Below are 13247 nucleotides of genomic sequence, written 5' to 3'. Positions count from 1 at the left end.
ATAATGTGTATCTAACACACACTACTATCTCATACCACTCAAAGCGCACTTTGTGTTTTCAACACTCTCAATCATTACATATATTGAAACATGTTTGTCGTATTTTTAATATGCTTCCGGTAAAAATTTCACTTTTCTCGATGTGTTTTGCTATTTCTTCTGTATTAAATAAATTTTTGTTACAAATTAAAAAATTATTTGTAGAGGCATATGGGGTCTCAACTGCCTCTGCCAAAAAAAAATGAACGCACGCCGCCGCCGTTTCCGAGCTCGTTCGCAAAGGGACTCAGCCAACATCAGTGCCGCCGCCAGCCATCTTCGATCCGCGCGCCTTATGGCTCGCGGCCCTGCCTCCCGCAGCCCTGCACAGGGCCGCCTCCACCTGCTCCCTCTCGCTCGCATGACACGCCGCCCTTTGAGGCTTCCTCTGCTCGCCCGACCGGAGCTTGCACGCCGCCGGCTTTGGCGCTTAGATTTCGCAAGCTCGCCGCCGCGATCAGCGCGGGCAGTTGCCGCTTCTGGCCCTGCTCGTGCAGCACCCGCTGCCATCTAACCCGGCCGCCGGCACCCCGCTCAGATGGGTCTCGCCTTCGCTGCCGCCGCCACTACGGGATGTTCATGTGCGACGTGCCGCCGCCGCCGCCGCCTATGCACTTCTTCGCTGAGGACGTGCTGCTCCATAGACGAGCTGCAAGCCGCCGCAATCCTAGGTGCCGCCGTGCCGGTCAACTTGGTTGCGCTGCGGCCGACGACAGCGACAACCACCAGAACTCACAGAGTCGCTCAAGCACAAGCTAGCATGACTGCACATCGGCCGAAAGCACAAGACGAATTTTTCGATTGGAATTAGGAACCGCTGCTAATAGCTTGGTCAACAATTCCGGCAAGTACTGGCCGAAGTGGACGGCGCTCGGTGGAGCTCGATTCCGCGTTCGTGGGACACACCCACTAGAGTGAAACTTGGCTGGACTGAAAACCAATTTTTTTTTCCGAGATGAGACAAAAAGAGAAACTGAATTTGCTGATTTACCCTTTTACTAAATCAAAATATAAGTTAAAATAGGTGCCGGTCCCGGTACTGATCCCACTAATTTGGTACCTCTCAATACTTTTTCCCTAGTACCACTACCCGAAACTCATAGTTTGCCATGTGGCAAATACTTAGCCGTGTGCAATATATCGGGCACACGACAAACAAAGCACACGGTAAAGTCAAGGCACACGACAAACCATGATGTTTGCCATGTGCCACCAGCAAAATGCACGGCGGCACACTAGGCGGTGTTAGATCAAAGAGAGGAGGATACGATAATAGGAGAGGGCGAGGCAGCAGGCCGAGGTTAAACTGTAGATGGCCTAGATGTACAATTACATTCAAGGTCTTTCTGTTCAGATAGGTCGACCCCTACCACTAATGATGTTCACTCCAGTTCCGGTTCCAGCTTGTGCAACTCTTGCTGTGAGCCACTTGACAATCTTGTAGTTTCATTTTAAGTATCAAAGACTTAGAGAACGTAGAGACTATTAGAGACTTAGAGAACATAGAGACTTAGACAGTTAGACTCACTTAGAGACTTGGAGAATGTAGAGACTTAGACTCACATAGAGACTTCGATGAAATTTTGAATGTTTTAGATTATAACTTAGAGAACTTGATTCTTGTCTCATATTGTTATCGCCATAAATTAACAGGTTAATTAATGGGCCACGAGTGAGTTGGGCTTAATGAAGAAATTGAAGGGGGCTTACGAATCGGCTCATGCGTGAGCATTTGGGCCATCTGGGCCATTTATCCTTAGATTTAGTTCAGATTGAGTTAGAGATAGAGTCTGATATGGACACGTTAGTTTAGATTGTTTTTCAAGTCTCCGGACTATAAATATGTACCCTATGATATTTGTAAAAAAGAGAACGTCATCACGTTTTGCAAACAACAACTCTCGGCGCACTGCCACCCCTAATTCTAGGGTTTCGTCCAAGTAAGCGCCATACTGCCCTGATCGCTTTTTGTGATCAGGGCAGCGTTGTTCTTGCTTTTACCTTGGTATTACTCGTACTGAAGCATTTTTGATGGCGAGTAGTACTAGTTATCTTGATATTCGTAGCATGATTTTTAGTAGATTCATCGTGCTTTTGTTGCTTATCATCTATGAATATCATGTCATCTCTGCGCGATCATATTTTAAGCTTATACTAATTCTCGTTGCATGGAATTAGTCGCGTAGAGATGACACTCGGGTTCTTTTTTATCTAGTAGATCTAATTTGTTATGGTTTGTTCTTATACTTAAGAATTGGCGTAATATCTGCTAGTTTAGGCCTTGCAAACGGGTTGGACGATCCGGCGACGTATTAGATGCTTTGCCTTGATCTTAATAGGGATTGATCCGGGAATCGGCTTTCGCTTGTTCTTAGGTCTCTTTTCTGGTTAAGGTTCGGTTATCTTTTACGCTCGTTAGGCCTAACTACGTGTAGGATGTTCCGATCTAGCAGTGAAGCTTCTATCGTCATGGATTAGATTAGCTAGATTTAATTGAAGCAGTTTTTGCAGTTATTTGCTTTATCCATTACCATCTAGATATGCAGATCCAATCTGACACCAGGACTCGAGCGGCTCTTTAAAGCCGATGCAAGAGTCGTCCCGAGGAGCCGACTATGGCTCAGACTAATGTTTACACGTGTCTATGCTTGTAGGCAAATCGTCGAAGGCACGTTTGCACCTTCCTGATCAGGTATAGGTCAGGTGGCACGCCCTGCGTCTTAGAAAGCCGCGGCGTGTGCCAGGATTGCGGGCCGTTGACGAGGGAGCAGTGGCTGCCAGTGCCCCGGTGACCTCCCCGGCAATCTATTCTCCTTTCTGCAGAATCCATCGGTGACATCAAATACGCAAGAAATGTCGCCGGACCTCTCACAGACGTTCCCCGCACATTAGTTGTTTCCACCTCAGATCTGCCCACCTCCGTTTGACCCACCTCAATGATAAACTTTACTTACTTTGCATTTGTGAACTTGTGGATATGTACGCTTGTGAACTTGTGGATACATACCCGTGAACTTACAGATTTATGTGTCGTCGAACTTGTGAATTTACTTATATCAAGTGCCTGTGATGCTTGTTGTGATCTATGTACAATGCCTATAATGTTTGTTTGAGTGGGGATCTTTATACGTGAAAAACAATAAAAACAGCAATTGTTTGGTCAGATCGCCGTGTGCCTCATGCACGACATACGGTGAAGAGACCATTTCTGTCTATTCTGGACAGCACTTTACTATGTGCCTCCTGCATAGCACACGGCAAAGTGACCATTTCTGTCCATTCTGGATAGCACTTTGCCGTGTGCCTCATGCATGGCACACAGCAACAAAACATAAAGCCACCCCCCGTGCTGTCTACCAGCACTGTCACTGCCCCCGCGCCATCAGTTGCTTTTTTTTGCCGTGTGCCGCACAAAGCACACATCAAACTTCTTTACCATGTGTGCGATAAAAGGCACATGACAAAGTCCTCTTTGCCATCCGCCGGGCTGCCGTGCTGGCTTTGCCGTGGGCGGCGGACGGCAAAGGCTTTGCCCTATGCTAAAAGGTCATTGCCATGTGCCGAACAACCCAATTCCGGTAGTGTATCTCCTATGTTTAAACCATTTGATGTCGTTCGATGAACGGCTCCTATTTTTTTCTAACCACCAGTATTTGGATGACTTATGATTGGCATATTGAATTGCTTGCCCAGCACCAAGCCTAATGAAATGTACAAGTGGCCGGCAAGATGATCATGGTTGATGGAATCTTTTTTGCACCAAGCCTACCAAACGCCCAAGGTAGGTATCTTTAGATGAGTAACTCTCTACTATTTTTAAAGCAAGCAATCTTTACTTGTTCATCAGTCCTAATACTAATCAGACACCGGATAAATCAATTGCAATTCTAATCAGAAGCCCAACAAATCAATCAGAATCTCAATCGGAACACGGACATCAATATCTCGCACAATCACGACATGGTCTTCACATAAAGTGAAGGATCACAAAGTTAATGGTGTATTACGAAGATCTTTTATATTATCTGTAGCAACGCACAGACATTATACTAGTATACTATATATGAAAAGCTAATCAAATGTACAAGTGGCCGGCAAGTTGCATGGTTGATGGAATGTTTTTTTTGCTGCTAGAGCTGAAGCGTGACGAAGCACGCATGGCAGATACAGTTAGATCAGTCGTAAAATAAAAAGCTTCCAACTTACTCTTTATATGACGGTTTGGATCGCAGAAAGGAACTACAAGCAAGCAAAATTCGTAATCAGAAACGTCATTTGAAGTTGACATTTATAGTTGATCAAGCTAAATTTGATGTCAGAAACGTCAATTTAAAGGTGACAAAGCTAAATTCATTGGGCTTTTATTTAAAAGGGTCTAAATTAAACCATAAACAGTAAATAAACACTAGCATTTCCGACGTGGTGGTTCAGCTTCTTCCCGGCTGGGTGCGGTTGGGATTTTCTTCTCTTACTTTTTCCCCTTCTTTTTTCAAAAAAAAAAGCCAAAAAAGAAAACTGGTGGTGCGGCAGCTGCGGGATGGTGTCCTGGTGGAATGGTAGCACATAATCATATGCTTTAGAGCTTCTCCAATAGTTTTCAATATTTTCTCCTCAAAACTTGTTATTTACCAACTCTCCAAATAGGCATGGAGGGACAAAAAAGAATTCATCTCCAATAGTTTTCCATTTTTACTCCAAAAAATAAGAAGTTGTGATCCCACAAGGATAATTCTGCCAGAAACGATATTGATGCGGGGAGCGGCGATCGGTAAGTAAGAAGCGTTGCGTATTTTTACACATAAAGGAGACCAATTTGTCAATTGTTAGGAGATGTGGAACTAGCTAGGATGGGGAATTATTGTATAGTGTTTTTTTCTTTTTCTATAAAAACAAAGATGGGAAAAGAGATTGGGAACTGTTGGAAATGCTCTAAGGAAATGCCATGACCATTGCGGTGGAGTTAAAGAGCTATGGTGAAGCGTTGCGTTATGAGGCATGGGTTGATGTTCTAATCCAACCGTCTTGATTGTTTGTTAAATAGTACAATAAGTGGTATGATATTGTGGTTTATGTCTAAAATCCAACCAGCCTATGTTATTGTTGAGTTGAGCTTGTACTATGCGACTTATGTTGATGTTCGAATCCAACTGGCCTGTTTGCTTGTTAAATAGTGCAATGAGTGGTGTAGTGGTGCATGCAGTTGTTGTCTCAATCCAACCAGCCTATGTTATTTTTGGGTTGAGCTTGTACAGTGCAACTTGTGTTGACGTCCCAATCCAACCGGTCGGATTGTTATTGTTGTTTTTGTCCAATCTAGTCTTTTTCTTCTTTTTGATATAATCGATAGCTCTCCTTCTTAGTTAATTTCAAAAAAGTTGGTGTCAGAAATGTCACTAAAGTTTTCTTTTTCAAAGTGAAACTGTGGGGGAGATCCCCACAGCAAATATATTAAAAAAACAAAACACGAGTATTTACAAAGGTGGGGAGTACTTACAGAGGTGGAAAAAAGAAAGGGGGTGAGGAGGAGAGGACAGAGTTACAAAATTATGTTAAGTCATTGTACAACAAGAGGTTTGAGATCCTCGCTAACCCTATGCAGTTGAAGGAGGATTTGCTCTTTAAACCGTACTGTCCAAAGTTGAAAGCTCACCACCTGCCCTTCGAAGATCTTTGCATTTCTAAGGTTCCAGATTTTCCAAGCTAGCTACAATCACGAAGATTTCAATGGAGTAAAGCATACCCATATGCAGACGACCTCGCTGAATCCGAAGATGGATATCATTTGTGCTTCCCAAACAAAGCTCAACTTTTGCCAGCAGACCAAAGCAAAAGAGCAATCAAAGAAGAGTTGGTTTAAGTCCTCCGCCACATTATCATTGCACATGACACAGTGATTGTTTGGCTGCACATTGAAATTTCTTCTTTGTAGCATATCTCTAGTATTTAGTATGTCCATCAAAATCAGCCAGGCAAAGAACTTAAGCCTGGGTGAAATGTTTCTAAAGTTGATAAAGCTAGTGAATATATTCATTTTTCTTTCAAAAAAGAGGGTTAAAGTCGTTATCAATCACAAAAGACCCAGGCACACTTCTCTCTACTCAAAGCACACGAGACGCAGACCACAGATCAAATACAAGTGGCCGACAAAGTTGCATGGTTCATGTGATGGGATCTTTTGCATTGGCTGCTAGGGCATGAGCCGTGAGGTATGACCACCAAGCGCGTAGCTACGAAAAGCTTTATAATAGCCAAGCACCCAAATTATTGCTTGGTCCTTTCTCAATCCTCCCTCACTTATCTGCACTAGCACACAAAACACAGACCAACAGATGGATCGCAGAGTGCAGTAGGAGTACATAGATCAATGGAGGTGGTGAGCGCTTCTCATGGAGCGTTGGGTCCCCTACTTGGGAAGCTCACCTCCCTGCTTGCAGATGAGTGTGTCCGACTCAAAGGTGTCCGTCGTGAGATCCGGTCACTCAGGTCTGAGCTGATCAGCATGCATGCTGCAGTCCAGAAGTATGCCATGCTACAACATCCTGATGTCCAGGTGAAGGCATGGATATCACTGGTGAGGGAGCTGGCCTATGACACCGAGGACGTCGTCGACAAGTTCGTCCACCATCTTGGCAACACCAGCCACCACGATGGCTTCAAGGAGTTCTTCCGGAAGACTGCTCGCCGGCTCAAGACTCTTGGGTCTCGATACGGAATAGCCAACCAAATTGATGACTTGAAGGCTCGTGTCAAGGAGGTGAAAGAGCTCAAGAGCAGTTACAAGCTGGATGATATGGCTGGTAGCACCTTTGACCATTCCATCGTGGATCCCCGGTTGTCTGCGCTTTTTGTCGAGGAAGAACACCTTGTAGGCATTGATGGTCCAAGAGATGATCTTGTTAATTGGATGGTGGAAGAGAGAGAAAGCTCGACCAAGAATCTCAAGGTGTTGTCTATTGTTGGGTTGGGAGGGTTGGGAAAGACAACACTGGCGAAGGAGGTCTATCGCAAGATCCAAGGGAATTTTCATTGCCAGGCTTTCGTGTCAATCTCTCAAAAGCCGAATGTGAAGAAAATCATGAAGGATGTGGTCTCCCAACTGCCTTGCAAGAAAGAATTTACGGAAGATATAGACTTTTGGGATGAAAAGAAATTTATTGCGAAGCTAAGGGAACTGCTACAAAATAAGAGGTAGTTTCATTCAACGAACTATTTAGATGTTAGGACCATTCCTTAATACTAGACTGAGTATATTTTTTTGAGGTAAATAGATAGAATATATTGCAGTGAAAAAGAATCAAATGGTAAAAAAAACACGTGTAAATGTGCCACTATAGATGGTGTGCCACTTTCATTCTTAGCATGAAACAACAAAACAACAATTATTCTTTCGTTCTTCAACTCAGACTAATATAGATAGTTCACCACTTTTGCAAACAACAAATTAAAACTCCCATAACGACTAGCCTTAGAGCACCTCCAGTGTCTCAGCAGCCATCTGTAACCTGTAAGAGCCTTCGCAGTCCACAGCATGCACATCGATTGATGAGCCCACCAATCAAGACACAACCGCATATCTCTGCTGTTTCCGGTTCTTCGTCTTGATGTTCTTGCTGTGCACACCGAATTTTTTATTTATCTTGGTTTGATGCTTCTACAGAATGCACGCGCAAACATCCGCTGCCACTATACTCCTTTCGGTTTTATTGATGCATGATTCGATTTATCCTCACGCTGGAGCTGCCCTTAGCATGATACTAATGTCGTTCTGATTCTACTTTAACTCTTTTCATAATTGGTTAACAATATTTACTCGTATCAATTAGGTACCTCATCGTTATTGATGATATATGGTCTATATCAGCGTGGGGCACTATTAAATATGCTTTCCCGGAGAATAATCTTTCTAGCAGAATTATAGCTACTACACGAATTGTTGATGTAGCAAGATCATGTTGTCCACATGGTGACATTGATCGCATCTATGAAATGGAAGGCCTAAATGATCTTCATTCCAAAAGGTTGTTTTTCAAAAGAACATTTGGTTCCGAGGATCAGTGCCCTGATGTGCTAAAACAAGTTTCAAATAAAATATTGAAGAAATGTGGAGGTCTACCATTGGCAATTATCAGTATATCAAGTTGGTTGGCAAACCGACCCAAGGTCAAAGACGAGTGGGAGAGGATTAGTAGGTCTATTGCTTCTGCATTGGACAAAAACCCAAGCTTGGAGGGAATGAATAGCATACTGTCCCTTACCTACAATGATCTCCCAACTAATCTTAAGACCTGTTTGTTATATTTAAGTATATTTCCTGAGGACTATCTCATTGACAGAGAGAGTTTAGTGAGGCGATGGATAGCAGAGGGGTTTATCTCTGAAGAGCGTGGACAGAGCAAACAGGAGGTCGCCGAGAACCACTTCTATGAGCTAATCAACAGAAGCATGATCGAACCAGTGGAAATTGTCTATGATGGTAAGTCTCGTTTCTGTCAAGTCCACGACATGATGCTCGAGTTCATCATTTCAAAATCTGTTGAAGATAATTTCATCGCTTCGGTGGGCCATGGGCAGACTGATCTAGCAAATCGCCATGGTCTTATTCGGCGACTGTCAGTCCATTATATTGACCAAGAGCTGGCATCTGTATTGGCAAATGAAGATTTAAGTCATGTTCGATCTCTAACAGTAACAGCATCAGCTTGCATCAAACACTTGCCTAGTCTTGCTGAGTTTGAAGCTTTGCGTGTACTAGATTTTCAAGGGTGTCGAAGTATGCAAGAGTATGATATGAATGGCATCGATAAACTTTTCCAGCTGAAGTACTTGAGCCTCAGAGGCACTGACATGTTGAAGCTACCATCAGGAATTGTGAGGCTACATGGTCTAGAGACGCTAGATCTTACCAATACATATATCAGAGAGTTGCCACCCAAGATTGGTCAGCTCATTAAGCTACGACATCTACTCATTGCAAGATACCGCAACATGTATTCCCATGAACACTCTAGGTTTCAAGCTATAACCAAGATACCAGATGGAATAGGAAATATGAGGAACTTACAGGTGATCTCAGGCTTTAATGTTACCGAGAGTTCATTAGGTGCAGTGGAAGAGCTGGGGAATCTGACAGCTTTGCAAGAACTAAATTTTGAGCTGGACGGCAGAGGGTCTCAGGAATACAAGAGGTATGAAGAGATGTTACTTTCCTCTCTATGCAAGCTTGGCGGATGCAAACTCCAGTCTTTATGGATACGTGCTGCCAACTCGACACCACTCGCGTTCTTAGATTCTTGGTCCCCTCTGCCATCTTCTCTCCAAAAATATCGGATGACCACTAGATATCATTTTCCGAATATGCCAAAGTGGATTACGCCAAAACTCACTAGTCTTGCGTACCTAGACATCAATTTAGTGGAAATAACAGAGGAGGATCTGCGCATACTTGGGGAGATGGGTGCCTTACTTTCTCTGATGTTAACATTCTATTGTGTTAAAAAAGATAGGCTTATTATCAGAAGCCATGCGTTCCTATCTTTGAAGGAATTCTGCCTTATGATTGGTTTTTCTTATGCCACAAGGGAGACATATTTGAAATTTGAAGAAGGGGCAATGCCAAAGCTCGAGAAGCTCGACGTGCCATTCTTTGTGTCAGTGGCGAAAGCCTATGGGTTTACGTTAGGAATTAACCATCTCCCATGTTTGAAACATGCTGAGGTTAGTCTTGACAATATAGACGCGACATCTTCCGAAAGCAAGGCTGCTGCAGCTGCCATAAGGAATGAAGCAAAGGCCAACTCCAATCATCCCAGGGTATTTATCTACCGAGAAATGGAAGAGGAGGGCTAGATACCTGGAAAATGTTACGATCACTACACTTCATTACCAGTGCAAGAGGTATTGATCCTGTAATTACCAATTTGAAAAATCTGCTATTGCTTTCTGTACGTAACGTATCCATTTCCTTTATATCTGCAAAGAAAATTTGACACGGCCACATGCCCTAACCTTTTCCGTTCAGGTGAAATTTTGCTCATGCAAACGCGAGGTGGTGCGCTGCCTTGAATGAATGTTGCTCTTTGAGGCGCCATTCGTTTTGCCTTTTGGATGGGAATACACATGTCGAAAGAAAAAGCTCAAATAAAGATGCCCCGGAAGAAGTTGTCTTAGTTGCTGTGCTACAGGGCACCCATTCGTTTTAATTGAAACCTTGTATCTGATTTCATCTCCCCACGTGTTTTGTTAAGAAATAAGGTCACCTCCGGGTGAAGTTCATATTATTATTAGTCGTTGGTGCCCTTAAGTACTCGTGTGTAACTTAACTTGCTGGATCTTTATCTTATGTTAAGCCGAAACAGCTGGATTGATAAACATTTGCAACAACTTGGATGTCGGGTTCAGAGATGTAAAAGGTTTGGTCACAATTCCTGCGGCCGATGTGGAGCAGCAGTCACTGCTAGAAAAACTTGCATTAGTATCGGGCGGGAACCCCCGATTAGTACCGGTTCCCCACCCGGTACCGCTCCTCCGGTACTAAGTGCGCGTGCACTTAGTTCCGGTCACCACGCCTAGGCCTGCTTTTCTCTTGCTTAAACGTTTTTTTCTGACCGTCGAGCATATTTTTCATTAAGAAAAGTTGTTACAGACACAATCTTGATGCGGCCAAACAGAGCTTGACCAACACAAGAGCACAAAGGACTAAAAATAGAAAAACACTAAAAAAATGTACACACAAACGAGAAAATACAACGACAACACAAACAACAGCAAAGCAACACGGAGAAGACAAAGGACACGACCCACTCCTCTAACCAAAACCCTACAACTGAACCTGCTAGCAGAAACAACGACCAAGGCGTAAATGTCAACGACCTAACAAAGGTGGCAAAACATCCACCCGAACAACCGACCACGACGGCAAAGCATCCGCCCGAAGCAACTTGAACCAACGCGACGGCGGAGGCAAAGCATGCGCCAAACTGGAACGGCGTCAAAGCATCCGCCAGCGAAGAAATCCGATGACCAAGTGCGACCTGGATGATGCAGATGAAATGAAGCGAGGGCAGGCGCAGAAGCAGAAACACTCCAAGGAGAGCAGATGACCGCCACCAGCAAGGCTTCCAAGACAATGCCTCCAGAAAAGAAGCAACGCCACAGGCCCCATCTCCGTCCGACCAACATGGTCTAGGGTTTCACCCAGAAGGCCAGCTAGAGAGGAAGGAAAAGGGCGGAAGGATGACGCCTTCAAGAAGGTAAATGGCGCCCGAGGGTATCATCGTCATAGATCCGCAAGCAGATCCAAGGCTTTTGCCACCACCCCTTTCCAACTTAGAACCGACGGCTGACACACGGCCAGGGAGGGAGCGACACAAAAGGCGCTGTTGATGTTCGACCGAGGAGGAGGGCATATGGGGAGAGAGTGACGCTTTCAACAAGTAAGCGACGCCCTCGGGCGTCACCGTCACCAGCCCGCAAGTGAACCAAGGTATTCGCCTTCACCCCAATGCCAACCCGGAACCGATCGGACGGGTGACAGGAGGCCACCGCCCCAATCGGATGCTGGCCGCCGGCATCCCATCCCCACAAAAGCGGCGCGAGACGAGGCCCCCAAGCCAAGCGACAGTGCGGCTGCGCCCCCTGCCACCACGAGGCAGCGGCGCGGCGGCGGTCCCCCGGCCACCACGAGTCGACGGCGGTGGCGTGGCCAGGGGCCCCAGCCACCTAAGGCAGCAGCGGCGCAGCGAAGGAGACCCCTGCCCATCCACTCGAGCCGAAGACGGAGGCGGCCGCAGTGCACATCGGTTGATCTGGCCACGGGGCTCAGATCCGGCCCCGGCGGCCGGTGGCAGCGAAGAACGGCGAGGATGCAGGCCGAGGGAGCTTGGGGAGAGAGAGGGCGAGGGGGTGCGGGCTAGGCCGACTTCGGCGCAGCCCGTGGTCTGCCACCGAACGGAGGCGGTCTGGGGGCGCAGAGGACAGACGGGGGGCCTGGGAGAGCGAATGCGGGCGCGGGGGGGGGGGGGGGGGGGGGGGCTTCCTCTCTTGCTTAAACGTGTGAATGCATTATTGTAATTTCTCTAGTAAATGGCATGCAAGTGCAGCCGCGAGCTGCAAGGATGAAGAATAATTTGTGGCATGCCATCCTTACCGAACCAGTTGCGGATTGGAGGGAGGCCGGCTGCCGAAACAGATCTCCTTGTTGCCGCCCCAGAATGGGTCGCACCCACCGATAGCCTCAAGTTGTCAGGTCAGATCGCCGCCGATTTGTTCCCCCCTCGTCGCCGTTTTTTTGTGTGGCCTCATGAGATTATTTAGCACGGGGGTTAACTGCAGCCTGGCCCAGGAGGGAAGATAAGGGAACAAAGGAATGGAGAAGATATTGGGCTGGCAAGTTGGAAATGATTTGGATAGCTGGGTTAAATTGAATCCGAAAATAAGCTTTTGCTATTGCTGCCCAATATTCTACACTCCTCTCAGAAATAAGCTTCCTATATTATGCTCAATATTCTTGAATGGTAATTATAGTTTATAAAAAAGAATGGTAACTGCAACTACTTTTATCGTTACAGAACGCCCAAAGATCAGGATGCTTGCTTACTTCACGATTCAGACATGGGATGTGGAATATTATAGCTAATGAAGATGAAATGGCAGAGGGCAGCTTAAAGGATAGTGGCAGGGAAACAAAAGGAATGGAGGGTGGAAGGGCAGCGACCGGTCATGGGGCTACCGGCAAACTGCCGGGCGCTACTGAAAGCGCCCGGCAGGAACCATGAATCCCTTCATGGTGAAGGGCCGTGGTATGGGATGGCCACAGTCAGTTCGGTTCTTTATCCAGCTTGCCTGGACGATAAATCCCGGGATGGTTTTCTACTCAGGTCGTGAGCAGAAGGTGAAGTTCTCGTGCTTTGTCAATCTCCTAAGTGGCTTTAGTAGCAGGTCCCTGTTCCCAACAAAACTCTGCATGGATGTCTTTGTTGCAGTTTGTTTTTACCCGCCAGATATCCTTTTTCTCCTTGTAATGGCTTCCCTCCCTTATGAAATAAAAGATTGGAGCTGCTTGGGGTATGTGTCTGTGTGTCCACAAATCTGGTTATCTTTATTTTTTTGGCAAAAAAAGATATGTGTTACTTTCTTGGTACCATTCCAGAGAGGGTATTTGAGCAGGAAACTTGCCTCCATGTTGTGCACAAGTAATGGTTCCCCCCTTG

The 13247-nt window shown here is 45.7% G+C and overlaps 1 protein-coding gene across 1 annotated transcript; it reads left to right on the top strand.

Moving 5' to 3' along the window:
- The first annotated feature begins 6233 nt into the window (after nt 1-6233).
- On the top strand, nt 6234-10419 carry LOC120696818 (disease resistance protein RGA5-like). Its single transcript, XM_039979831.1, has 3 exons — nt 6234-7227; nt 7863-9933; nt 10058-10419. The coding sequence occupies exons 1-2, from the start codon at nt 6404-6406 to the stop codon at nt 9883-9885; spliced, it is 2847 nt and encodes a 948-aa protein (XP_039835765.1). The 5' UTR covers nt 6234-6403; the 3' UTR covers nt 9886-9933; nt 10058-10419.
- Nucleotides 10420-13247: the final 2828 nt, after the last annotated feature.

Source organism: Panicum virgatum, chromosome 1K, assembly GCF_016808335.1.
Source record: "Panicum virgatum strain AP13 chromosome 1K, P.virgatum_v5, whole genome shotgun sequence".
Lineage (NCBI taxonomy): Eukaryota > Viridiplantae > Streptophyta > Magnoliopsida > Poales > Poaceae > Panicum > Panicum virgatum.
The sequence above is the reverse complement of the archived record's forward strand: the minus strand, read 5'-3'. Positions and strand labels throughout refer to the sequence as shown.